This window comes from Oncorhynchus mykiss, chromosome 24 (assembly GCF_013265735.2).
Source record: "Oncorhynchus mykiss isolate Arlee chromosome 24, USDA_OmykA_1.1, whole genome shotgun sequence".
NCBI lineage: Eukaryota > Metazoa > Chordata > Actinopteri > Salmoniformes > Salmonidae > Oncorhynchus > Oncorhynchus mykiss.
The window spans coordinates 12570052-12597663 of NC_048588.1; the positions used below are offsets into that span (position 1 = coordinate 12570052).

The 27612-nt window shown below is 45.8% G+C and overlaps 1 protein-coding gene across 2 annotated transcripts; it reads right to left on the minus strand.

Annotated features, from left to right (window-relative positions):
- LOC110503769 (A disintegrin and metalloproteinase with thrombospondin motifs 15) lies at positions 1 to 26641 on the minus strand. Of its 2 annotated transcripts, none has more exons than XM_036961912.1 (8): positions 25383 to 26641; positions 23417 to 23549; positions 17868 to 18035; positions 11817 to 12100; positions 10868 to 11045; positions 10207 to 10382; positions 3234 to 3409; positions 1 to 2905 (listed from the first exon to the last, which is right to left on the minus strand). In XM_036961912.1, exons 1-8 carry the CDS (start codon positions 26331 to 26333, stop codon positions 2128 to 2130), a joined length of 2844 nt encoding a protein of 947 aa, XP_036817807.1. In that variant the 5' UTR covers positions 26334 to 26641; the 3' UTR covers positions 1 to 2127. The 2 variants fall into 2 exon arrangements, with proteins under 2 accessions (XP_036817807.1, XP_036817806.1); XM_036961911.1 differs by having other exon boundaries at positions 10207 to 10430.
- Between the last annotated feature and the right edge of the window lie 971 nt (positions 26642 to 27612).

Genomic DNA, 27612 nt, shown 5'->3' on the forward strand with positions numbered 1-27612 from the left:
CACAATATTCACGTGTTATTTATTTGTGCACAGATGAATGTATACATAGTATACAAATGCAGCGGATGAAAGAACAAGTCTTTTGCTGTACATAATGCAAAAGAAAATGAAACAATTCCAATTCCAAAGAATACAGGAACCATCTTTCAGATGGAAGATGTGGTTCCTCCGAACCAAAACAAAATAAACAACAGAATGGTATCATGGGAGTGGATTCTGTGCCAGGAAAGTACCTTTTCATTGACAGTGGATCTAAATGGAATGTAGAGCAAAACAAAAAGCCTTTTGTCACTTTCCTATGCATTGTAATAAAACAATTTTTATTACATAATAATGTAACACAGGCTTTATTAGAAAAGTCAGTAGAGAGGACAAAGTTTCAGAAATTGCATTGCTGATGATGTGACATGGTCTTGTAAAGTTCCTATGATAATTTACCAGCATTGCATTGAAATAGCTGAACTGAACACACTGTAACTAATAGTATTTACTTGAAACTCAAATTCTCAAATGACCATCATGCAAAAGGGGACAAGGAAGAATATCAGCATCCACTGTACTGCAAGAGGTAAGAAAGCTATGCTATGTCAAGTTCACGTGGTGAATCTGAGATGTGTCTCTTGCAAAGGCTTTCCTCATATTCAGTATCCTCATTTCTTTGGCGAAACATGAATACAATCTGAGCGTTGTGAAATTTGCACAGTTCAAGACACAACATTAAGAGGAAAATCATGCATTGCACAATACAAGTACATTATTTATTGAAAGGAATCATTAGTTATATAGTACATACAGTGCGTTTGAGTCTCTATGTCTATATATACACATATTGTTTCTTTCTCTTAAAATATTGAATTGTTTGGCCAAATTTGCACTGCTTTATTGCATCACTGGATTGATTAAAATCCGATTCATACTTGATTTTATAATTGCCATTTGCTGATAATATTTTCAAGTGTATAGGATATTTCATTAACAATTTTTAATTATCATATGAGAAATATTACTATCAACTGTTTAATCATGGAAACTGATAAAGGTATATTGTAGGGTTTTAACAAGACTTTAGCAAATAGTTCAGATTACAATTGTATTTTATTTTATTTTTTATGATATTTAATTTATGTCAATGTACCTAATAGATTAACAATTAACAATGTTAATAAAATTCCATTGTAAATACAAAAATATCATTTGAAACTAGTGCATGGACCAAACAGGTCTTATATTTTGCAGATACAGTACTGCATTTCACATTTCATTAAGATTATTACAGGACAAGATGGGGATGGTGAATCACAGATGAAAGATGTTCACTGTTTCAGATGTCAATAAATCAAGATAGCTAACATACTGCTCCATAATCCAGTTGCTGATTTGAAGGTGATTGAGTGTCTGGTGTCAAATACAGCAAGTCTATAGACCTGTATATAGACCGTACCTAGACCAGTGCTGTGTGTGCATTTGTGTTTTACTCTTTGTCTCACTAGAGGTAGAATGGCTGTGGCTGTGTCCAAAATCGTTCTTGCCTACTAAAAGAACTAAAATAATAAACAATGTATTAACCTTACCACATACGGTTTAGACCACACTGTTTGTTAAAAATATTTGCAGTAAGCAACAGATATCAACATACTAGGCTCGTCCATACTGAGAGGGTATCATCTAATGAGTAGGCGGGTTGTTCCCTGCCTTTTGTTCATTTTGGTACAGCCCCTCCCGTTTTCTGTTTATCAGCTGTTGTCAAACTCACGTGGATCTAATAAACACGATCATCTTCCTCAATAGTGTACAGCGAATTCATATTAGATTAAAAGCCAAAAGAAGTCCTGGCATTAAAAACACTCAATATTAGAAATTTCCCATACAATAAAACATTATATTTTTTCGCATACTCAAAAACCCTACTACTTAGGACACAAGTACAAGTATTCAGGCACTGCCAGTAACTCAACTGAAATGGTCCCACATTTTGTACCTCTACCACTTTCTTTCCCTTAGCTGTTTCAAATACCAACAATGCCATGCACTACGGGAGTTTGTCAGAGCCCAATAGGACAGCGAATGGGTTTTATTTTCAAGAGCATCACTGGAACAACACAAAGAATCAGCAGACATAGAACTTCTCTAACACAGCTGCGCTGTGCAGAAATCTAGTTCCTGTGGCTTCTTCATGCCAGAGCAGTGCTCTCTGGGTAGGTGCATGCCAGTCTGAGTGGTGCAACGCAGCGGCCGCCGCTTGAAGCCCCTTCCACATGTCTTGGAGCACAAAGACCACTGGCCTATGTCCCACATGGGACAGGAGTCCCCACATACCCTGGTGGCAGCCGGCCTCTGTAAGCTGTCACAGTCCGTGGCTGTTTTGCCCTCTGGGTCCGTACACTGAACCAGTCTACTCTGGAGCCCGTTCCCACAGGTCACGGTGCACTCTTCCCATGCCCCCGTCGACCACATGTTCGGGGGAATGGACTTGTGCGACGACTCCTTTAGCTTCACCTTGTTGCGGTCCATCAGGACGCTGTTCTGCGAATGGCTCCTCTCCATTTTCTTCAGGATGTTCTCCTCCTTATGGTGCTCCCGGGCCAGGAAGAATGAATAGCGGACCCGGGGAGGGGTCATCTTCCCCACCGAGAGGACCTCTACGGTCAGTGCTTCCTGGAGAGGCCTGGTGGCCTGGAGGATCTCCACAGCACTAGTGGTGCCGCTGTAGCGCAGCAGGCTGCCCTTCACAATTATGTCCCGCTCCACCGCTGACACCACGTAGTTCCCATTCAGAAGGTATTTGCCATGTCGGTTCTTCACCGCTAGGTAGTTGTCGTCGTTAACCAAGCCTCTGTAGCCACGCTGCCGGATGTCGATGTTGGACGCTCCCACAGGCAACATCACCACAAAGTTGTAGCCATGTCTGAAAAAAGTATGGTGACATAAAGTATGGTGACATAAAGTATGGTGACATAAAGTATGGTGACATAAAGTATGATGACATAAAGTATGGTGACATAAAGTATGGTGACATAAAGTATGATGACATAAAGTATGATGACAAAGTATGATGACAAAGTATGGTGACATAAAGTATGGTGACATAAAGTATGGTGACATAAAGTATGATGACATAAAGTATGATGACATAAAGTATGATGACATAAAGTATGATGACATGAAGTATGGTACAAAAAAGTAGCAGATTCTTGCATGCACTAGGAACAGCATACTGTGTGCCGGTCACTTACATGGGTTTGGTGAACAATCCGGACACTTTCTTGCATCTTTGGTTGTCCCCTCCACACACACCACACTTGTCATACTTCTTATTGGAGCTGAGCTTGCCGTCACAGCCCGCCTTGATACATTTCCCTTGGACACACACGGCAGAGGTGTCAGGAGAACAGGGTGTTCCATCAACAACCTGTGGGTTTGAAATAGGGGAATATATTAGTGAGAGAGAGAAAGGAAGCGAGAGAAAGAGTGCTTGTGTGTGTGTGTGTGTGTGTGTGTGTGTGTGTGTGTGTGTGTGTGTGTGTGTGTGTGTGTGTGTGTGTGTGTGTGTGTGTATGTGTGTGTATGTGTGTATGTGTGTGTGTGTGTGTGTGTGTGTGTGTGTGTGTGTGTGTGTGTGTGTGTGTGTGTGTGTGTGTGTGTGTGTGTGTGTGTGTGCGTGTGTGAGCTTGACACTAACGTAGAACTGATTTTTTACTTCCGAAAGCTCAAGTCACTTGGTCTGTAACACAATGCGCCAAAAAGGTAACTGGAAATAGTGTTGTATGATGCAAGGAACCCCTTTACAAAATTAAATGTATTATTATCATTACTATACCTATTAGTATACAGAAAATCAGACAAAAATGTAAGCTACCCTCTGCCTATTGGTATCTTTGCAGATTCAAGACTGTCTCAAAATACAACATTGCCCCTTTAAAGGCCCAATGCAGCCATTTTATATCAATATCAAATCATTTCTGCGTAACAATTAAGGACCTTACTGTAATAGATTTCCATTAAAATTGGCAAAAGCTGCTTTTTAACAATAAACAATATTTCAAGCAAGAATTTTGCTAGGACTATCTGGGAGTGCTCTAAATGGGGATGGGAAAACTGAAAACTAGCTGTTATTGGCAGAGAGGTTTGGAACTATTTTTGTTATTGTTCTATTAACCAATGAATCGCATGGTGATGTCACCATGGAAAGCCGGTACTCCCACCAAAGCAAACCTGCTGATTAGAATGTCCTGTGTTGAGTGTATTTTCAACCAGCAACTATCAGGAAATAATACTGATCAATTTTTTCACACTTTTACAGTGTTAGTTTCATCAGCAGTTGTACAATATGATATAAAGCACAGAAAAAACGGAATTTGGACTGCACTCGTTCTTTACGTCTCTCCTTGAGGATGATTGCAACACTAGGCCTACATTTACAACCAAATACTTTTTATGTCTTTATAAAATAATTTCCTCATTCAATGAATCAGGTGGAAAATGGCTAAATTAGGCTACTTCAAAGCAAGGTAACTAACTGAGACACGTTTATCTATAACATAAGGCAAAATATTCAGGTTTCAGGGGCTGCATTGGAGATATTTGTTAATTCTAAGAATATATTTTAAAATTGTCAGAATGACATGGCCAGTGTTGAATAGAGGGGAATCCCATCTTTCCAATGGTGTCAGATTTTGGGAGAACAGCAATACTTTGCATCCAGAGGACAATTATCCAATTCTGATCCAATTCTGATTGGAGTAATTGTTAGATATTGTAATTGATAGAGAGATATTCCATTCTAAAAGACCCCAAATGGATCCACACTTTTCTATCCAGCAACTATCTGGACCATCTAAAGACAGAACAGCAAACAAGAAAGTCTAAATATCAGAGTGCTCAAAAGGAAAGAGAGGTCTGGTATGTATTGATATAAAAGCTTGTTTCAGTGCTTGGTTGGTTGGTTGGTTGGTTGGTTGGTTGTGTAAATACTTGCCGAGATACAACAGCTGTAAACAACACAGTCCATGCCTGCTCTCTCTCTCTCTCTCTCTCTCTCTCTCTCTCTCTCTCTCTCTCTCTCTCTCTCTCTCAATTCAATTCAATTCAAAGGGCTTTATTGGCATGGGAAACATGTTTACATTGCCAAAGCAAGTGAAATAGATAATAAACAAAAGTGAAATAATCAATAAAAAATTAACAGTAAACATTAAGTCACAAGTTTCAAAGGAATAGACACATTTCAAATTATTCAAATTTCAAAATTATGTGCAAATAGTTAAAGTACAAAAGGGAAAATAAATAAAGATAAATATGGGTTGTATTTACAATGTTGTTTGTTCTTCACTGGTTCACCTTTTCTTGTGGCAGCAGATCACAAATTTTGCTGCTTGATTGCACACTGTGATAAATCTTGATGGCACACCGTGGTATTTCACCCAATATATATGAGATTTTATCCAAATTTGTTTTGGAATTCTTTGTGGGTCTGTGTAAACTGAAGGAAATATGTGTTTCTAATATGGTCATACTGTACATTTGGCAGGAGGTTAGGAAGTGCAACTCAGGTTCCACCTCATTTTGTGGGCAGTGTGCACATAGCCTGTTTTCTTTTGAGAGCCAGGTCTGCCTACGGCGGACTTTCTCAATAGCAAGGCTATTGTCACGAATATCACCGAAGGTGGCTCCCCTTCCGTCGTTGTAGCTGCCACCGATCCCTTTTTCCCTTTTTGTTTGGTTTTGTCTAATTGTTTTCACCTGTTCCTTGTTGGGTTTTTTGGGTTGGGGTTATTTAAGTTTGATTAGCCCACTTGTGTTTGTGCAGGCTTGTTGCTGTGTATGTAAGAGGTGTATTGTTTATTGTTGGGTTTTTGCTGTCCGAATATTACCAGTGGTCCTTGGGTTGTGTTTTACACCTGTGTTTTGGCTTCACCCATTTGTACGTGTTCCTGGTTGTTTTTCCCTCGAATCTTCTGCTCTCTGCGCCTGACTCCACAGGACCGGCAACGCTACCATCTCCTCCAGCGGGATCCGGTGCCAGCGCTCTGCGTATTACACCTCCGAGGGAGTACGATGGAGCGGCGGAGGGGTGCCAGGGATTCCTGCTTCAACTAGAGCTCTACCTGGCCACCGTTCGGCCGGCTCCCTCGGACGAGGAGAGCGTGTGTGTCCTCGTCTTTTGTCTGACGGGTAGAGCCCTGGAGTGGGCCAATGCCGTCTGGAACGTGCTCGACTCGGCGAGGGGCCACTACCCGAAGTTCACCCGCCGTTTCCGGGCCGTGTTCGATCACCCTCCGGAGGGCCGAGCGGCGGGTGTGAGATTGTTCCATCTCAGGCAGGGGACGAGGAGCGCACAGGACTTCGCACTGGAATTCCGGACCTTGGCCGCTGGAGCGGGTTGGAACGACAGGGCCCTGATAGACCATTACAGGTGTAGCCTGAGAGAGGACGTCTGCTGGGAGCTGGCTTGTCGGGACATTACGCTCAGCCTGGACGAACTTATAGACATGTCGATCCGGCTAGACCATCTGCTGGCTGCTCGCGGACGTTTTGAAAGGGTCCTGTATGTTCCACCTCCTGGTCCTCCCGCTCCCATACCGATGGAGCTGGGGGGGGGCTGCATCTAGGGAGACAGGAGGAGGAGGCTCCTCCTGTACCAGCTGTGGCTGAAGAGGGCACACTTCCGGTCGGTGCTGAAGGAGTCCATCTGGGAGTCGAGAGGGCAGGCAGAACACTCTTCAGTAACCCCAGGTGAGTCAGCACCACACACTCACTCAGAGCTTCCTGTTGGTCACATGTTTTTATTAATTTGTTTCCTTAAGTTTTCTCCTTCTCTCCAGCATAAGGCACTAGTCGATTCAGGCGCAGCTGGGAACTTTATAGATCGCGGACTCGCCCAGAGATTGAGGATTCCGTTAGTAAAGGTAGACCCCCCCCCCTGCACTCCTTAGATAGTCGACTGTCAGGTTCAGGGCTGGTCAGGGAGGCCACGATTCCTCTGGATATGATTACGTGGGGGGATCATAAGGAGCGGATTAGCCTGCGTTTACCTGCGTTTCCGGTGGTGCTGGGGATTCCCTGGCTAGCTATTCACAATCTTAAGATTTCGTAGAGACAGGGAGCTCTCCAGGGGTGGTCTGATGAGTGTTCAGGCAGGTGTGTAGGATTTTCCATCGGTGCGACAACGGTGGAGAGTCCAGACCAGATTTCCACCGTGCGCATTCCCGCTGAGTATGCCGATTTGGCTATCGCCTTCAGTAAAAAGAAGGCAACCCAATTACCACCCCATCGACAGGGGGATTGCGTGATAAACCTCCAGGTAAACTCTGCACTGCCCAGAAGTCACGTGTATCCTTTGTCCCAGGAGGAGACGTTGGCTATGGAGACATATGTCACGGAAGCTCTGGGACAGGGGTACATTCGGACCTCCATGTCACTCGTCTCCTCGAGTTTCTTTTTTGTGAAGAAAAGGGAGGGTGGTTTGCATCCGTGCATTGATTATCGAGGTCTCAATTCCATCACGGTGGGTTTTAGTTACCCACTACCTCTTATCGCTATCGCGGTGGAATCATTTCACGGGGAGCGGTTCTTCACGAAACTGGACCTCAGGTGCGTGTATAATCTGGTGTGTATTCGGGAGGGAGATGAGTGGAAAACCACGTTTAGTACCACATCTGGCCATTATGAGTACCTCGTCATGCCGTACGGGTTAAAGAATGCTCCAGCCATCTTTCAATCGTTCGTTGACGAGATTCTCAGAGACCTGTACGGACAGGGTGTGGTGGTGTATATTGACGATATCTTGATCTACTCCGCCGCACGCATGTGTCTCTGGTGCACAAGGTTCTTGGGCGACTGCTGGAGCATGACCTGTACGTGAAGGCGAAGAAATGTGAGTTTTCCAAATGAGCCGTTTCCTTCCTGGGTTATCGCATTTCCACCTCGGGGGTGGTGATGGAGTGTGACCGCGTCAAGGCTGTGCGTAACTGGCCGACCACGGTAAAAGAGGTGCAGCGGTTCTTAGGGTTTGCCAATTACTACCGGAGGTTAATCCTGGGTTTTGGCCAGGTAGCGGCTCCTATTACTTCACTGCTGAAGGGGGGGGCCAGTGCGTTTGCAGTGGTCAGCAGAGGCGGACGGAGCTTTCCGTTGTTTGAAGGCGCTGATCACCGACGCGCCAGTGTTGGCGCATCCGGACCCTACTTTGGCGTTCATAGTAGAGGTGGACGCATCCAAGGCTAGGGTTGGAGCCGTGCTCTCACAGCGCTCGGGTACGCCACCGAAGCTCCACCCCTGTGCTTTTTTTTCAAAGAAGCTCGGGCCGGCGGAGCAAAACTATGATGTGGGGGACAGGGAGTTGTTGGCTGTGTTAAGGCCCTGAAGGTGTGGAGACACTGGCTTGAGGGGGCTAAGCACCCTTTCCTCATCTGGACTGACCACCATAACCTGGAGTATATCCGAGCAGCTAGGAGACTGAATCCTCGTCAGGCAAGGTGGGCCATGTATTTCACCAGATTTTGATTTACGATCTCGTATCGACCAGGTGCCCTCAACACTAAGGCCGACGCGCTGTCCTGCCTCTACGACACTGAGGACCAGTCCATCGATCCTACTCCCATCATTCCGGTGGCTAGGCTGGTAGCACCGGTAGTATGGGAGGTGGACGCGGACATCGAGCGGGCGCTAAGGTAGGAACCTGCGCCTCCACGATGCCCGGAGGGTCGTAGGTACGTGCCGCTCGCTGTTCGTGATCAATTGATTCGGTGGGCTCATAGTCTACCCTTGTCAGGTCACCCGGGTATTTCGAGGACAGTGCGAGGTCTTAGGGGGAAGTATTGGTGGCCCACCTTAGTGAGGGACATGCGATTCTATGTCTCCTCCTGATTGGTGTGCGCCCAGAGTAAGGCTCCTAGGCACTTGCCACGAGGGAAGTTACAAACGGCCGTGGTCCCATCTATCGGTGGATTTTCTCACTGATCTTCCCCCGTCTCAGGGGAGCACGACGATCCTGGTCGTTGTGGATCGGTTCTCGAAGTCCTACCGTCTTATCCCGTTGCCCGGTCTCCCTACGGCCCTACAGACTGCGGAGGCTCTGTTCACCCATGTCTTCCGGCACTACGGGGTGCCCGAGGACATTGTTTCTGATCGGGGTCCCCAGTTTACATCCAGAGTGTGGAGGGCGTTTATGGAACGTCTGGGGGTCTCGGTCAGCCTGACCTCAGGGTATCACCCGGAGAGCAATGGGCAGGTGGAGAGAGTGAACCAGGAAGTGGGTAGGTTACTGCGGTCGTATTACCAGGACCGGCCAGGGGAGTGGGCGAGATACATCCCCTGGGCTGAAATGGCCCAGAACTCATAAGCCACTCCTCTACCAACATGTCACCGTTTGAGTGTGTGTTGGGGTACCAGCCGGTTCTGGCACCATGGCATCAGAGCCAGACTGAGGCTCCTGCGGTGGAGGAGTGGGTGCAGCGCTCTAAGGAGACCTGGAGGGCCGTCCATGAGTCATTACGTCAGGCGAGTGGATGGCAGAAGAGGAGCGCTGACCGTCACCACAGTGAGACCCCCGTGTTTGCACCGGGGGACAGGGTCTGGCTCTCAACCCGAAACCTGCCCCTCTGCCTGTCCTGCCGGAAGCTTTGTCCGCAGTGTGTGGGGCCATTCAAAGTCCTGAGGAGAATAAACGAGGTGTGTTATCGATTATTACTTCCTTCGTATTATCGTATTAATCCCTCGTTTCATGTGTCTCTCCTCAGGCCGGTGGTAGCTGGTCCCATGCAGGAAGGTGAGGTTCCGGAGGTCCCTCCGCCCTCTCTGGACATTGAGGGGCCTGCAGTACCTCGTGGACTGGGAGGGGTACGGGCCGGAGGAGAGATGCTGGGTCTCGGTGGGGGACATATTGGATCCATCTATGCTGAGGGAGTTCCATCGCCTCCATCCGGATCGCCCTGCGCCTCGCCCCCTGGGTCGTCCCCGAGGCCGGTGTCGAGGCGCTGTGGGAAACGCGTGTCGGGGGGGGGGGGGGGGGGGGGGGGTACTGTCACGAATATCACTGAAGGTGGCTCCCCTTCCTGTTCGGGTGGCGCTCGCCGGTCTACTAGCTGCCACCGATCCCTTTTTCCCTTTTCGTTTGGTTTTGTCTAATTGTTTTCACCTGTTCCTTGTTGAGGTTTTTGGGTTGGGGTTATTTAAGTTTGATTAGCCCGCTTGTGTTTGTGCGGTACTCACCTTTGGAGCAAGGACATAGAAGTAGCCTGTTCCATTGGCTCTGCAGATGAGCTTGCACTTGTCCTTGGGTGACACTCCAGAATATTTGGGGACCCACACCACAGACGCTGAGAGCCTGTTGGTGTTGAGGCTGAATCCGTTGAACGCCTCACACTGCTCCTCACGGAAGCTTTTTCCTATGGATTGTATGCTTATTAGTAACGTGGATCCATACGAGTACACATCTGTAAAAAAAACATGTGGGTCATCCTTTAATGAAGCAACTTATAAAGGCTTTAGGACATTCAAAAAGTCTTCATGAGCACTACATACATGCTTGACAATTTTTTAGAATATTTAATAAATAAAATATGGTTGGATAGGTGCAGTGTAACGTGTTGATTACATCTGGTGCATTGCCAAATGTGATATTACCTTTTTGCCACTGTTCATATAACATGACGTTTGCTTGTGAATGATTTCTGAAGCTTCTGTATAAGCTTTACCATGGACTAATGGCTTTCTTTAACATTTCAAAATGTAATTTTAAAATGAGACTGTTGTTTCACACGTATTTTTACATATTAGCATGTCAGCAAATCTCATTTCTTGTGGTAAGGAAGCAAAATGCATTTTTCGAAATAATGTAATTAAGGATTACTTAAAACACAATGAGTTCTACCTGGTTCTGGGCAGGCGTCCAAATTGCAGGAGCGATGCTTCACACGGAGTCCTTGGCAGTATTTCCCCCCATATTCTGGAACAGGGTTGTTACAGTCTCTTTTGGCCAGCTGAACTCCTCCCCCACAGGTTCTGGAACATGACCCATACACACCCCACGTCCCCCATCCACCGTCCACCTGTAGGAGAACTACACACATTTAGAACCTGTACTCTAAATTACACGTAGAACCAATAGTAACATTTTAGTGTATATTCAGAAATATAGTTTACAGTACATATTATTACAAAGATGTTTCATTGTTGTTAGATTGTGAAATCATTGTATTCATTGTGAGATCAGTCTCTATCAACATCTATATCAATAGTAATAACTAAGCAGATCAGAACACTGACAGTGAGTGTGCTCATGTAACAGTATTACTTTAAACAGTCCCCTCGCCCATACCCGGGCGCAAACCAGGGAGCCTCTGCACACATCAACAGTCACCCTCGAAGCATCGTTACCCATCGCTCCACAACAGCCGCGGCCCTTGCAGAGCAAGGGGAACTACTACTTCAAGGTCTCAGAGCAAGTGACGTCACTGATTGAAACGCTATTTAGCGCCCACGCTAAGTAAGCTAGCCGTTTCACATCCGTTACACTCACCCCCCTTTTGACCTTCCTCCTTTTTCCGCAGCAACCAGTAATCCGGGTCAACAGCATCAATGTAACAGTATAAGTTAAAACCGTCCCCCTCACCCATACCCGGGCACGAACCAGAGACCTTCTGCACACAACAACTGACACCTACGAAGCGGCGTTACCCATCGCTCCACAAAAGCCGCGGCCCTTGCAGAGAATGGGGAACTACTACTTCAATGTCTCAGAGCAAGTGACGTCACCGATTGAAACGCTATTTAGCGCACACTGCTAACTAAGCTAGCCGTTTCACATCCGTTACACTCACCTTGGTCTTATTGGTATTGTTCTTGTCGGTGCACACCCCTCGGAAGCAGAGCTTACTGTTGCCACAGCTGGTGCCATCGGCCCAGGGGAAATGACGTGTCTGGCAGACCAGCTGGCCTCTGGCCTTGCCCGTGCACCACAGCTTGGAGCAGTGCTGCATGTAGGGACAGGGCTTGGAGCCCGTACCGAAGGCCAGCTCACACTGGCGGTGGAGGCTGTAGTTGGTGCCTGGGAGGCTCTCAGGCAGAGCCAGCAGTTTTTGGGGCTGATCCAGAAGACAGTCCCCTTTCGAAGAAAAACAACCACAGAGTCAAGATATCAGCTGTGCATGTCATGTATTGTCATGTTGTGTCCTGTTCCTGTTCTTTCTCTTCACCCTGTCTCCCTCTGCTGGTCGTATTAGGTTACCTTTTCTTCCCCTCTTTCCCCCAGCTGTTCCTTGTCTTCTCTAACTACCTCGTTCACCCCTTTTCCCACCTGTTCCCTTTTTCCCTCTGATTAGGTCTCTATATCTCTCTCTGTTTCTGCTTCTGTCTTTGTCGGATTCTTGTTTGTGTTACTCATGCCTGAACCAGACTATCGTCGTGTTTGCTGCAACCTTGTCCTGTCCTGTCGGAATCTGCCTGTTCATCTAACCTTGTCCTGTCCTGTCGGAATCTGCCTGTCCATCTGAGCCTACGTGTGTTTCGTCATTAAAGAAACTCTGTTTTGTTAATTCGCTTTTGGGTCCTCATTCACGCACCTGACAGAAGAATCCGACCAAGAATGGACCCAGCGACTTCGGATCCTCTCCACTCAGCCGTCGAGATCCAGGGAGCGATGCTAGGCAGACACGAGCAGGAATTGTCTGCTGCTCGACATGCCGTTGAGACCCTGGCCACCCAAGTCTCCAACCTCACAGAACAGGTTCACCATCTCCGCCTCGATCCACCGGCCACTTCCAGGGCTTTCGAATCTCCGGAGCCCAGAATCAATAACCCGCCGTGTTACTCTGGGGAGCCCACTGAATGCCGCTCGTTCCTCACCCAGTGTGATATTGTGTTTTCTCTCCAGCCCAACACTTACTCCAGGAGCACTGCTCGTATCGCCTACGTCATATCCCTCCTTACTGGACGGGCTCGTGAGTGGGGCACGGCAATCTGGGAGGCAAGGGCTGAGTGTACTAACCAGTATCAGGACTTTAAGGAGGAGATGATACGGGTTTTTGATCGATCTGTTTTTGGGGAGGAGGCTTCCAGGGTCCTGTCTTCCCTATGTCAAGGTAATCGATCCATAACAGACTACTCTATTGAGTTTCGCACTCTTGCTGCCTCCAGTGGCTGGAACGAGCCGGCTTTGCTCGCTCGTTTTCTGGAGGGTCTCCGCGCAGAGGTAAAGGATGAGATTCTCTCCCGGGAGGTTCCTTCCAGCGTGGATTCCTTGATTGAACTCGCTATTCGCATTGAGCGACGGGTTGATCTTCGTCACCGAGCTCGTGGAAAGGAGCTCGCGTTCTCCGTTGCCCCCCTCTCCGCATCACTACCATCTTCCTCTGCCGGCTCGGGTGCTGAGCCTATGCAGCTGGGAGGTATCCGCATCTCGACTAAAGAGAGGGAACGGAGAATCACCAACCGCCTCTGTCTCTATTGCGGTTCCGCTGGTCATTTTGTCACTTCATGTCCAGTAAAAGCCAGAGCTCATCAGTAAGCGGAGGGCTACTGGTGAGCGCTACTACTCCTGTCTCTCCTTCAAGATCCTGCACTACCTTGTCGGTCCATCTATGCTGGACCGGTTCGTCAGCTTCCTGCAGTGCCTTGATAGACTCTGGGGCGGAGGGCTGTTTTATGGACGAGACCTGGGCTCGGGAACATGACATTCCTCTCAGACAGTTAAGGGAGCCCACGGCCTTGTTCGCCTTGGATGGTAGTCCTCTCCCCAGGATTCAGCGTGAGACGCTACCTTTAACCCTCACTGTCTCTGGTAATCATAGCGAAACCATTTCTTTTTTAATTTTTCGTTCACCTTTTACACCTGTTGTTTTGGGCCATCCCTGGCTAGTTTGTCATAATCCTTCTATTAATTGGTCTAGTAATTCTATCCTCTCCTGGAACGTCTCTTGTCATGTGAAATGTTTAATGTCTGCTATCCCTCCTGTTTCCTCTGTCTCTTCTTCACAGGAGGAGCCTGGTGATTTGACAGGGGTGCCGGAGGAATATCACGATCTGCGCACGGTGTTCAGTCGGTCCAGGGCCACCTCTCTTCCTCCACACCGGTCGTATGATTGTAGTATTGATCTCCTTCCGGGAACCACTCCCCCCCGGGGTAGACTATACTCTCTGTCGGCTCCCGAACGTAAGGCTCTCGAAGATTATTTGTCTGTAGCTCTTGCCGCCGGTACCATAGTCCCCTCCTCCTCTCCCGCCGGAGCGGGGTTTTTTTTTGTTAAGAAGAAGGACGGGTCCCTGCGCCCCTGCATAGATTATCGAGGGCTGAATGACATAACAGTGAAGAATCGTTATCCGCTTCCTCTTATGTCTTCAGCCTTCGAGATCCTGCAGGGAGCCAGGTTTTTCACTAAGTTGGACCTTCGTAACGCTTACCATCTCGTGCGCATCAGGGAGGGGGACGAGTGGAAGACGGCGTTTAACACTCCGTTAGGGCACTTTGAATACCGGGTTCTTCCTTTCGGCCTCGCTAACGCTCCAGCTGTCTTTCAGGCATTAGTCAATGATGTCCTGAGAGACATGCTGAACATCTTTGTTTTCGTTTACCTTGACGATATCCTGATTTTTTCACCGTCACTCCAGATTCATGTTCAGCACGTTCGACGTGTCCTCCAGCGCCTTTTAGAGAATTGTCTTTTTGTGAAGGCTGAGAAGTGCACTTTTCATGCCTCCTCCGTCACATTTCTCGGTTCTGTTATTTCCGCTGAAGGCATTAAGATGGATCCCGCTAAGGTCCAAGCTGTCATTGATTGGCCCGTCCCTAAGTCACGCGTCGAGCTGCAGCGCTTTCTCGGCTTCGCGAACTTCTATCGTCGTTTCATCCGTAATTTCGGTCAGGTGGCAGCTCCTCTCACAGCCCTTACTTCTGTCAAGACGTGCTTTAAGTGGTCCGTTTCCGCCCAGGGAGCTTTTGATCTCCTCAAGAATCGTTTTACATCCGCACCTATCCTTGTTACACCTGACGTCGCTAGACAGTTCGTTGTCGAGGTTGACGCGTCAGAGGTGGGCGTGGGAGCCATTCTTTCTCAGCGCTCCCTCTCTGACGACAAGGTCCACCCTTGCGCGTATTTTTCTCATCGCCTGTCGCCGTCGGAACGTAACTATGATGTGGGAAACCGCGAACTGCTCGCCATCCGCTTAGCCCTAGGCGAATGGCGACAGTGGTTGGAGGGGGCGACCGTTCCTTTTGTCGTTTGGACTGACCATAGGAACCTTGAGTACATCCGTTCTGCCAAACGACTTAATGCGCGTCAGGCGCGCTGGGCGCTGTTTTTTGCTCGTTTCGAGTTCGTGATTTCTTATCGTCCGGGCTCTAAGAACACCAAGCCTGATGCTTTATCTCGTCTCTTCAGTTCTTCAGTAGCCTCCACTGACCCCGAGGGGATTCTCCCTGAGGGGCGTGTTGTCGGGTTGACTGTCTGGGGAATTGAGAGGCAGGTAAAGCAAGCACTCACTCACACTCCGTCGCCGCGCGCTTGTCCTAGGAACCTTCTTTTCGTTCCCGTTCCTACTCGTCTGGCCGTTCTTCAGTGGGCTCACTCTGCCAAGTTAGCCGGCCACCCTGGCGTTCGGGGTACGCTTGCTTCCATTCGCCAGCGTTTTTGGTGGCCCACCCGGGAGCATGACACGCGTCGTTTTGTGGCTGCTTGTTCGGTCTGCGCGCAGACTAAGTCCGGTAACTCCCCTCCTGCCGGCCGTCTCAGGCCGCTTCCCATTCCCTCTCGACCGTGGTCTCACATCGCCTTAGATTTTGTCACCGGACTGCCTTCGTCAGCGGGGAAGACTGTTATTCTTACGGTTGTCGATAGGTTCTCTAAGGCGGCTCATTTTATTCCCCTTGCTAAGCTTCCTTCTGCTAAAGAGACGGCACAAATCATCATCGAGAATGTTTTCAGAATTCATGGCCTTCCGTCAGACGTCGTTTCGGACAGAGGTCCGCAATTCACGTCTCAATTTTGGAGGGAGTTTTGCCGTTTGATTGGGGCTTCCGTCAGTCTCTCTTCCGGCTTTCACCCCCAGTCTAACGGTCAAGCAGAACGGGCCAATCAGACTATTGGTCGCATCTTACGCAGTCTTTCTTTTCGCAACCCTGCGTCTTGGTCAGAACAGCTCCCCTGGGCAGAATACGCCCACAACTCGCTTCCTTCGTCTGCGACCGGGCTATCTCCTTTTCAGAGTAGCCTCGGGTACCAGCCTCCGCTGTTCTCATCTCAGTTCGCCGAGTCCAGCGTCCCCTCCGCTCAGGCTTTTGTCCAACGTTGCGAGCGCACCTGGAAGAGGGTCAGGTCTGCACTTTGCCGTTATAGGGCGCAGACTGTGAGAGCTGCTAATAAGCGTAGAACTAAGAGTCCTAGATATTGTCGCGGTCAGAGAGTTTGGCTCTCCACTCAGAACCTTCACCTTAAGACAGCTTCTCGCAAGTTGACCCCGCGGTTCATTGGTCCGTTCCGTATTTCTCGGGGCGGCAGGGTAGCCTAGTGGTTAGAGTGTTGGACTAGTAACCGGAAGGTTGCGAGTTCAAACCCCCGAGCTGACAAGGTACAAATCTGTCGTTCTGCCCCTGAACAGGCAGTTAACCCACTGTTCCCAGGCCGTCATTGAAAATAAGAATTTGTTCTTAACTGACTTGCCTGGTTAAATAAAGGTAAAATAAAAAAATTAAAAAAAAATTAATCCTGTCGCAGTGCGACTTCTTCTTCCGCGATATCTTCGTCGCGTCCACCCGGTCTTCCATGTCTCCTGTGTTAAGCCCGTTCTTCGCGCCCCCGCTCGTCTCCCCCCCCCCCCCCCATCCTTGTCGAGGGCGCACCTATCTACAGGGTCCGTAAGATTTTGGACATGCGTCCTCGGGGCCGTGGTCACCAGTACCTAGTGGATTGGGAGGGGTACGGTCCTGAGGAAAGGAGTTGGGTTCCCTCTCGGGACGTGCTGGATCGTTCGCTGATCGATGATTTCCTCCGTTGCCGCCAGGTTTCCTCCTCGAGTGCGCCAGGAGGCGCTCGGTGAGTGGGGGGGTACTGTCATGTATTGTCATGTTGTGTCCTGTTCCTGTTCTTTCTCTTCACCCTGTCTCCCTCTGCTGGTCGTATTAGGTTACCTTTTCTTCCCCTCTTTCCCCCAGCTGTTCCTTGTCTTCTCTAACTACCTCGTTCACCCCTTTTCCCACCTGTTCCCTTTTTCCCTCTGATTAGGTCTCTATATCTCTCTCTGTTTCTGCTTCTGTCTTTGTCGGATTCTTGTTTGTGTTACTCATGCCTGAACCAGACTATCGTCGTGTTTGCTGCAACCTTGTCCTGTCCTGTCGGAATCTGCCTGTTCATCTAACCTTGTCCTGTCCTGTCGGAATCTGCCTGTCCATCTGAGCCTACGTGTGTTTCGTCATTAAAGAAACTCTGTTTTGTTAATTCGCTTTTGGGTCCTCATTCACGCACCTGACAGTGCAAAGCTTTTTGTAAACCATTACATAGTCATATTTTCCAGCCCAAATAAGTGCAAATACCTGTGCAAAAAAACGAGTATTTTTTAAAACATTAAACAAGCGTTGAAGCTCGTTATATGTCACAGTCAGCTAATGCAGATGTTGAACAGCAACAGTATTTGACATGAGAGGCCCACGAACTTCAATGCTATTGCTTCCAATTGCATTGCCCCATTCAAGAACTCCAATAGTAAGAACTGTTGAGATTTGCTGCAAGAGTGAGAACAAAGTCTGATGTTTTTCAAAGGAGGGGGGGCATGTATACATTTGTATGACAGCTATAATTTACACAAGCAGAACTCACACGCACATGCATGCACATTGTATGACAGCTCCAATTTACAGAGACCGAGCTGAGTGGCTGACTGACCGTGACCTCTGTCCAGGAAGTCTGTAATGATGGCTGCACTGCACACAGACCAGGGGTTGGCACGGTCAATCTGGATCAGCGTGGGGGACATCATGTGGTTGTCCTTGAGCTTCCCAAACACCTCCTTGCAGGCGTTCACATTGTCATGGGGCATGTTGAAGACATGGCCTGAAGGACAGAAGAAATAGCACAGGGAGGAAATATAACCAGAATGACTAGAAAATCTGTAAATACAGAACATTGGTTTGAGAATACCAGGTTATTTCATCATATTCTCATCATCGTCATTTTAGTCAATGTCAATCATCATCAACCAATTCCAATAATGTTCTAATTCACGAGTCAAGCTCATTCCATGGAGGGCCGAGTGTCAGCGCCTTTTAGCACCTCCTTTGTATTTAATTGAGAAATGAAGGTCACTAATTACAAAGGAACTCCCCTCACCTGGTTGTCTAGGTCTTAATTGAAAGGATAAAACAAAAACCTGCAGACACTAGTCCCTCCATGGAATGAGTTTGACACCCATGTACTAATTAGAGGATGATTTAAAAAAGAGGAAAAATCCCATTCTCTGCTCAACAAGCCATTGAGACCTTGCTATTGTCGAGTGGTGGTTTGGTTGCAGATATTTCCCCCTTTTATTAAGTTTGCCTTGTCCATTTGTTTTGCTCAGCCTGCAGTAGCTCACGACGCTAGCCTGGCCTGGTACCAGCTGCTCATGTTTGTAGTGAAGACCACTGACGGTGGAACATAATCACAGATTCATTGGGACGAGGACAATGAGAGTCAGGGTGATTTACTAGTCTTCTTCAATGCATCTGTTCACGGCAGGACTGAAGTTAGATCGCCATACTTCTCTTCTAAATCATACAGCATACAATTATACTATATGTTGTAGGGCTAGTATGTATTTTATACACTATGTTGTGAAATGTCATGTATTCACTTGAACTCTATCCCACTCCAAATTTCAAACCAACCACTTTTCACAATGCTGTCATATGAAGTTTAATAGTCACAGGCAGTGGAAGGAAAACTGTACGATGGAACTGAGGACTTTGTTTCCAACAACAAGGCAAGTCATCTCATCCCACACGGAAATGACGACTTCGCAAAGGGATGTCAAATATGACAGTCCTTTTTGAAGGAAATTCTATAATTAGTTCATAGAAGTGTGCACCTTAAACCAGTGCCTCTCAATGGGGCCTCACATCTGCTAGTACTTCCCCATCTGTTTTCAGGCTTTACTTCCTTCACAGCTCCACATGGATGATTGAAAACACTTGATGCAACTGTCACTTGTTGTCCCATTAATAATACCAGCCTTGACAAAAATGGCTTCAGTGGTAATGAGACTGTTGGACAGAATGACACCCATTTCACTTGATCAAAGGAAGAAGGTGAGAAAAGTTCAAGAGTTTTCAATGGGGCCATGTTTTTTTTCCCCCACCAATGTCTGACAGATTAGAATTGGTAATCAAATTTTGTCAAGGACCCCCTTGGGCAGTTCACACATTGAGGGATTATGTATGCTCTTTGGTCCAATTTACAACATCTCATTTCTATGGAGATTGATGAACTTTGCAGTACATCCGCAACAACAGACTACAATTGAATTAGTTAACACCACATGACATCATCAACACCTATCATCTTTTGTGCAAGACGTGCATAATGCTTACATGTTCACTCTGGCAATAACATAATAACATACAAGTCTACTTGGGCATCGACATATTATCAATTAGCTGTGAACATCGAAGACGACAAGATGCCCAATGAAGAGCTCCGTGGCCTGCTTGTCAGATGTTTCTACCTCCCTGCCTGGCTGTTCCATCCCTCCTTTCAAGATACAACTTTATGAACCTCCTATCATCTAAAACTGTGGAAGACCATCACCCAAGTACTGCCAGATCCCTGCATTTGTTTTGTAAACATTTTTGTTTTTTGTTGTTTTTATTTTTAATAGTGACTTTGATTCTACCTGTAATGAAAAGCACTATATAAAATAAATAAATATGTTATTATTATTTAGTCTTCACATGTTATCTAGAACCTATAAGGGTTCTTTGGCTGTCCCCATAAATCAAAGCACCACGATGTCACAATAGCCTGCACATTTTATTCTGGTTTGTAAATGCAGAGTTCTGTGTATGGTTGGTTCTCTGCATGGCTCTGGTCTGTATTTACAAATAACTATCGTATAATGTAGATGACAGTATGGTAGGCGGCCGGCAAAATTGTCGCTATTTTCACAAACGGAACAGGGTCAAATTATCAGATCTTAATACTTTTTGGTATTAAATTGCCTGGACCAATATATCTATTTGAAAACAGGGGGGCAGGTAGCCTAGCGCTTAGAGTGTTGGGCCAGTAACCAAAGGTTTGCTTGTTTAAATCCCCAAGCCGGCAAGGTGAAAAATCTGTTGATCTTCACTTGAACAAGGCACTTAACAGCCGTCAATAATGGCTGATCCCTGACCATGACCCCGCTCGCTGAGAGTGTCTCAGGGGGAGTTGGAATGTACAAGAAACACACTTGTACAAGTTACCCTCTTGTACATGCAGTGAAACAGGACAAATATAAGCACCCCTATTTGAGTATACAGTGGGGCAAAAAAGTATTTAGTCAGCCACCAATTGTGCAAGTTCTCCCACTTAAAAAGATGAGAGAGGCCTGTAATTTTCATCATAGGTACACTTCAACTATGACAGACAAAATGAGAAAAAAAATCCAGAAAATCACATTGTAGGTTCCTCCTTTAAAAGTTGTGTCATACTGAGGCACACCTTGTGTGCTGCTGCAGCATTCTGTGGCATGTCATAATTGTCAGGCATTTTTTCTGTTAATGCAAGCTAATTTGACCTCCAGAGGGCATCTTTGAGAAGCATTCGATCGTCTTCCATATTGGCATTACCAGAGACGGGGAGGGCACGCGGGAGACAATTCCCCGACGGGGAGGAAGGAGTAGGCTGTCCTTGTAAATATGTAAAAAATAGTAAAAAAAATAAGTCATCCTGGAATGAGTAGGTGTGTCCAAACTTTTGATTGGTACTTGCTTAATTAATTAGATTAATATTATGGTGTTTCTATTCCATGAAAAAATGAAAAACCCTCTGGGTAGGATGAAATGGAAAATATGGCGCTGTACAATGTGACGGTCGGCAGTACAGTACTGGGCTATTTAGCTAAAGAATCCCTGTGTCGTGCGGATGGGAGACTGTGGTATGTGTGTACATGTGAGAGAGGGAGAGAAAGAATGCTGTAACATACCTCACTCTCCATTGTCTTACATTGGATTTGCTTATACTGTATAATCTACTCTAGGAATGTGTGTGAGAGTGTGGATTTCTTTAGATATTGTTTATATACAGTACCGGTCAAACGTTTGGACACACCTACTCATTCAATGGTTTTTCTTTATTTTTAGTATTTTCTACATTGAAGAATAATAGTGAAGACATCAAAACTATGAAATAACACATATGGAATCATGTAGTAACCAAACAAATGTTAAACAAATCAAAATATATTTTATATTTGAGATTCTTCAAAGTAGCCACCCATTGCCTTGATGACAGCTTTGCACACTCTTGGGATCCTCTCAACCAGCTTCACCTGGAATGCTTTTCCAACAGTGTTGAAGGAGTTCCCACATATGCTGAGCACTTGTTGGCTGCTTTTCCTTCACTCTGCGGTCCAACTCATCCCAAACCAGCTCAATTGGGTTGAGGTTGGGTGATTGTGGAGGCCAGGTCATCTGATGCAGCACTCCATCATGCTCCTTTTTGGTCAAATAGCCCTTACACAAGCTGTAGGTGTGTTGGGTCATTGTCCTGTTGAAAACAAATGATAGTCCCACTAAACACAAACCAGATGGGATGGCGTATCGCTGCAGAATGCTGTGGTAGCCATGCTGGTTAAGTGTGCCTTGAGTTCTATATAAATAACAGTGTCACCAGCAAAGCACTCCCACACCATCACACCTCCTCCATGCTTCACGGTGGGAACCAGACATGCAGAGATCATCCATTCACCTACTCTGCATCTCAGACACTACAAAATTCTCAATTTGGACTCATGAGACCAAAGGACAGATTTCCAACAGTCTAATCTCCATTGCTCGTGTTTCTTGGCCCAAGCAAGTCTCTTCTTATTATTGGTGTCCTTTAGTAATGGTTTCTTTGCAGCAATTCGAACATGAAGACCTGATTCACGCGGTCTCCTCTGAACAGTTGATGTTGAGATGTGTCTGTTACTTGAACTCTGTCAAGCATTTATTTGGGCTGCAATTTCTGAGGCTGGTAACTCTAATGAACTTATCCTCTGCAGCAGAGGTAACTCTGGGTCTTCCTTTCCTGTGGAGGTCCTCATGAGAGCCAGTTTCATCATAGCGCTTAATGGTTTTTGCGACTGCACTTGAAGAAACTTTCTAAAGTTCTTGAAGTTTTCCACATTGACTGACCTTCATGTCTTTAAAGTAATGATGGACTGTCATTTCTCTTTGCTTATTTGAGTTATCTTCTGTATACCACCCCTACCTTGTCACAACACAACTGATTGGCTCAAACGCATTAAGGAAAGACATTCCACAAATTAACTTTAAACAAGGCATACCTGCTAATTGAAATGCATTCCAGGTGACCATCTCATGAAGCTGGTTGAGAGAATGCCAAGAGTTTGCAACGTTGTCATCAAGGCAAAGGATGGCTACTGAAGAATCTCAAATTCAAAATATATTTAGATTTGTTTTTTCACTTTTTTTGGTTACTACATGATTCCATGTGTGTTATTTAATAGTTTAGATGTGTATACACACCTTCCTAATATTGAGTTGCACCCCCTTTTGCCCTCCGAACAGCCACAATTCATCGAGGCACGGACTTTACAAGGTGTTGAAAACATTCCACAGGGATGCTGGCCCATGTTGACTCCAATACGTCCCACAATTGTGTCAAATTGGCTGAATGTTCTTTGGGTAGTGGACCATTCTTGATACACACGGGAAACTGTTGAGCATGAGAAACCCAGCATCGTTGCAGTTCTTGACTCAAACCGGTGCAACTGGCGTATACTACTATACCCCATTCAATGTCACTTAAATTATGTGTCTTGCACATTCACCTTGTGAATGGCACCCATACACAATCCATGACTCAGTGGTCTCAAGGCATAAAAATCCTTCTGTAACCCTTTTCCTCTACACAGATTTAACTAAAAATGGTTCTTCTAAGGGTTCTCCTATACACCAAATCAGAACGTTGTTTATAAACAGTCTGATTTGGTGTATAGGAGAACCCTTAGAAGAACCATTTTTTGTTCAAGGTAAAAATCCTTTTGGTTCTAGGTAGAACACTTTTGGGATCCACGTAGAACCCTGTCCATAGAGGGTTCTACATGGAACCCCAAAGGGATCTACCTGGCACCAAAAGGGTTATCCTATGGGGACAGCCGGAGAACCCTTTTGGAACCCTTTTTTCTTAGAGTGTTCTGGTAGATCTGATCTGAATGATACCGATAATACACAGTAAGAGTGATCTTCACTCACCCAGTTCATGAGCAGTGGTGAAGGCTGAAGGGAGACCGTCATCCTCGATGACAGAGCAGCTTCTCTTGGGATCACACATAGTTCCCACATCTGCCATGCCTAAGGTGTCACAGGTTGTGGCTCCACACAAGTCCTGTTGCAGAAGACAAATGAAATGTGATCATCTGGACAATGTGATGAGATGGGGAGATGTGTAGGTGTGTAATGTAATTTGTCTTATCATTGGGTTTACTTGATAGCTACCTACACAAATAGCTAGCTAGAACAAAGTGTTAATAAGATAAATGAATTTAAAAAGATTAAAAGCAATACAAATAAGTTATCCAGTAGGCATCTACTGAGGGAGCTAAGAGCTGTGTTGTGTGCGTATAAGTGTGTTGTTATTTCATTGCATATCCACAAATCTTTTGGTAGATATTAAAGCAGAAAACACTTACAATCTGGTCCATTGTTCTGGTTGGGCCCATTTCTTTATCTCTCTCTCTCTCCCTGTCTCTCTCTCTCTGATGTGCAAACAATCTGGCCCAGTGAGCTAACCCTTTAATCCGCAAGATGCTTAGGGAATGTTACAGCTGTCAGAGAAGAACTATTCCACTGCCACGTGCCAAGAGGTCTGTCTGACAATGGAACTGATAAAAATGTATTGTACAACACTTTCAAATACAAGTTTATTTGATTTGAGTGTCAGAATTCTTATCCGATACAACTGCATTGTTCATACAAGTACATTAACACAATGCCTCTAGCCTACAATATTCAATTCAATAACCCCCTCCCCAATAAAGTCAATAAACACTCTTTATCCCTACAGGGTAACTGTATAGGTCAAGGCATCTTCGCCATGTAAGTGGGATCATTTTACACCACTTTGATCAAAGTTGGACAGAATCAGTCTCAGAATGAAATGTTATGCATTTTGCTATGCACTCAAAGAGAACCAGTGCATCAGATTGCTTCCAGCCAAGCTCGGCTTAATGGAAAACAGACAGACTGGCTGAGTCCAGGCTGAGAGGCAGGACTAAAGGCTCACAGCTGGAAGTGAGTGGATCATCACAGAGAAATGGATACTTCCCATTCCACCATATGAGTGTAAAATCCTAGCTCTGGTCCAGGGCGTTAGTGCTAATACTGAGGATTCTGTTAGCAAGCTGCACTGAAGCCCTGTACCAGAGCTAGTGAAAACCCTGCCTGGCCTGTTCTACCTGTGGCATTTCTCAACTCAGGTTGGGATCATAGAGAATGATAGAGGCCTCTAGTGACCAAAAGGCAGTTTTAGCATGGGCAGCGCCATTGAGGGCTTCTACCATGCTTCCGCCAATTTAAAGTAGTCAAAGTAGTGAGTGGGGATTCCTATGCGTTGTAGCCTCAATGGTGCTGCCCATGCTTTCACAGATGCTATAATGGCACAGATATAAAGACGAGTCCTCTATCTACCTCTATGGTCGGGATGGAAAAATAGGTGACCGGCTATACCCACTTTCCTGAAAGATGTGAAACAATGTTTGTTCATACGGTTCAATCTTGTTCCATGAGCATGTTTTTTGGCTCAGTGATCCTAATAGTGTGGACCTTTATGCTAAATCTTCTGCAACGTGATTCATGATAGGAAAAAGGAGGGGGACTTTTAAGATGTCAAGACAGATGTGATGCTTGTTAGCTGTGCAATTGCAAGCAATGTTTTCATTTTTTGCATTGAGTAAAAATTTGAATTTGGAAGTGGAATTTTAGTGGATTTCCTTAATAGAAGAGGAATTGACACCCAAACCCACCTTGTCTCAGCATTACCAGGCTGCACCTAAACACACAGGGATGTGTCTATAAAAGAACACTTAGTATTGTATTTGCAGATAATGTATTGGGTTACATAATGAGATCATTATTCCAAATGGAAATAATTGATGATTGCATGGAAGCTAATCTGCAAGCAAACATCAAAAAGAGTTGGCACCGTGTTACCACCCCTTACCTGTTTGGTGAATAGGATTGCAGTGTCCCAATATTCAGGGTGCTTGTCATTGTATTTGTTTAAATGTTTCTGCCAAGAACAGAAACTGCGTAGAGTGAGGGCAGCATTGGTGGAAACCTTGGGTCCTTTCTCTGCTTCGCTGATCACCATGAAGCCCACTACCACTATGTTTATGTAGTTCATGATGCTGGGGTGCTTGTACAGCTTCGCAGCAACAGACATCAGGGTCAACAGGTAATGTTTCAAGTCATCCCCGTGAAATTTGGCCATAGACTCATCAGCCACGACAAGAACCTCCACAAACCTAGGGATGGAGGCAAACCTTTTTGATCTACCCAAGCTCTTCAATACAGTTTCAGTCAGGCTGTCCATCTCCAGTCCTTTAATGTGTTTATGTTTCTCAAAAGACCCTGAAATGCTTTGGGTCAAACCAGGTCCTACTCCACACCTGTTCGTGGTGGAATTGCCGCTGGAGTCCCGGTCGCGTCCCCGGCGGCGTATGACGTGGGTTCCTCTCACCCTCTCGTTCGAAAGCTGATTGATGAAATATTCCATGCCCTGGTAAGAAAAGGCGCCTTGTAAGCCTTTGCAGAGGCTCAGCGCAGCATACGATTCCTGGTCTGCATTGACATCGCCAGAGTAGAAGCAGTGGCTCAGGTCTGTGGCTGCAGAGGAATTTGATGCTAAGGAGCCGCTGTGAGGAGGGATGTTGGGCGCAATAAATGTAGAATCCGGTAAAAGGTTGAGATAAAATTCTTGACTGAAAGCCGTTATTTTAAAAACAACTAGTTGGTCATTCTTTCTCTCCTCCGTCTGTCGAATAGTATGTATTTCTAAATGTTTATAGTCTAATCGAACAGGTACGCAAAAATCTATTTCGATGCAATAGTTCAATTTTGCATATAATAGGACATCCATAAAAATAAACAGAGAGCCAATAAACGTAGTCATATTTGCAATGCAAAAACTATTACTTATCGATTAATCCGCCACTGTCCTTGGTGGTACCAAGTCTGCATGTGATCCAGTGCGCTGTGTCAGAGAGCCGCAGTTGAGCGTCCTCAAAGGATGAAAGACCAAAAGATGTGATCGATTCCCATCTTGAACCAGACTATTGAAGCCAGCCTGCTCTTTGGACTTGGTGAGTTTGACTCTCAGTCTAGAGTCATGTTTATAAACATCGGGAACTGTCAACGGAAATGTGGGGAGGTCCTTGGAAAAGCTCATTGGACATGGTCTAACCCCTTGGTTTATGCTTTGAACCGCATCCACTTGTAGCGCTCTAAATATTATTATCACATGTGGCACAAGCTGAACTGTCTCCTCCCACTATCCGAACCAAAAGTGCGTCTCTGACGCAACGGGTTGAACACTCATCGACAACCACAAAGTAGCCTACTAAAGTAACACTTTTGGTACAGTGCCAATTGTACAGTGTGAGTTATAGATTCAGGTGAAACTAATATGACTTAATCCGGCATAACTAATCGATTGATTAAACTATAATATTATACAAACTAATTATCGTACAAGGTAACTAGGCTTAATGACCTAACAGTTCAAACTCCATGCGTAATGCAAATACACCCAAGAAATATTGAGAAATAGCCTAATAATATTTCCAACAATGTCTAACCTGCTCTAGGCTATAGTTTAAAAAAGAACGACACCTGTTGCGCCTGCAGTAGAGTGCGCATCTCTGGTCATTCCCGCGCGTAAAGGGCATCTAATTTTTTTTATGGTCCAATACTACCACCTTGTGGTTGAAATGTTTACTCAGGACCTTACCTAAAATAACCTACTTTTTATATAGCGCTAACGTGTCCTTTTGCCAATGTCACTTCGAAGCTAATAAGAGCCCCAAGTAATATCAGCATTCATTGGTTACATTTTATGACATTGTTTGCTCTCTTATGACGAAGGGCAAAAGGGACACGTGCTAGCGCTTTATAAAAAGTAGGTTAGTTTAGGTAAGGGTAGCATAGTGGTTAGAGCGTTGGACTAGTAAAGCAAAAGTTGCAAGAGCGGAACCCCGAGCTGACAAGGTAAAAATATGTCGTTCTTCCACTGAACAAGGCAATTACCCCACTGTTCCTAGGCCGTCATTGAAAATAATAATTTGTTCTTAACTGACTTGCCTAGTTTAATGAAGGTAAAACAAAAAAAGTTTAGATAAGGTTCTATTGAAGCTTTTCAACCACAAGGTGGTAGTATTGGATTACAAAATAAT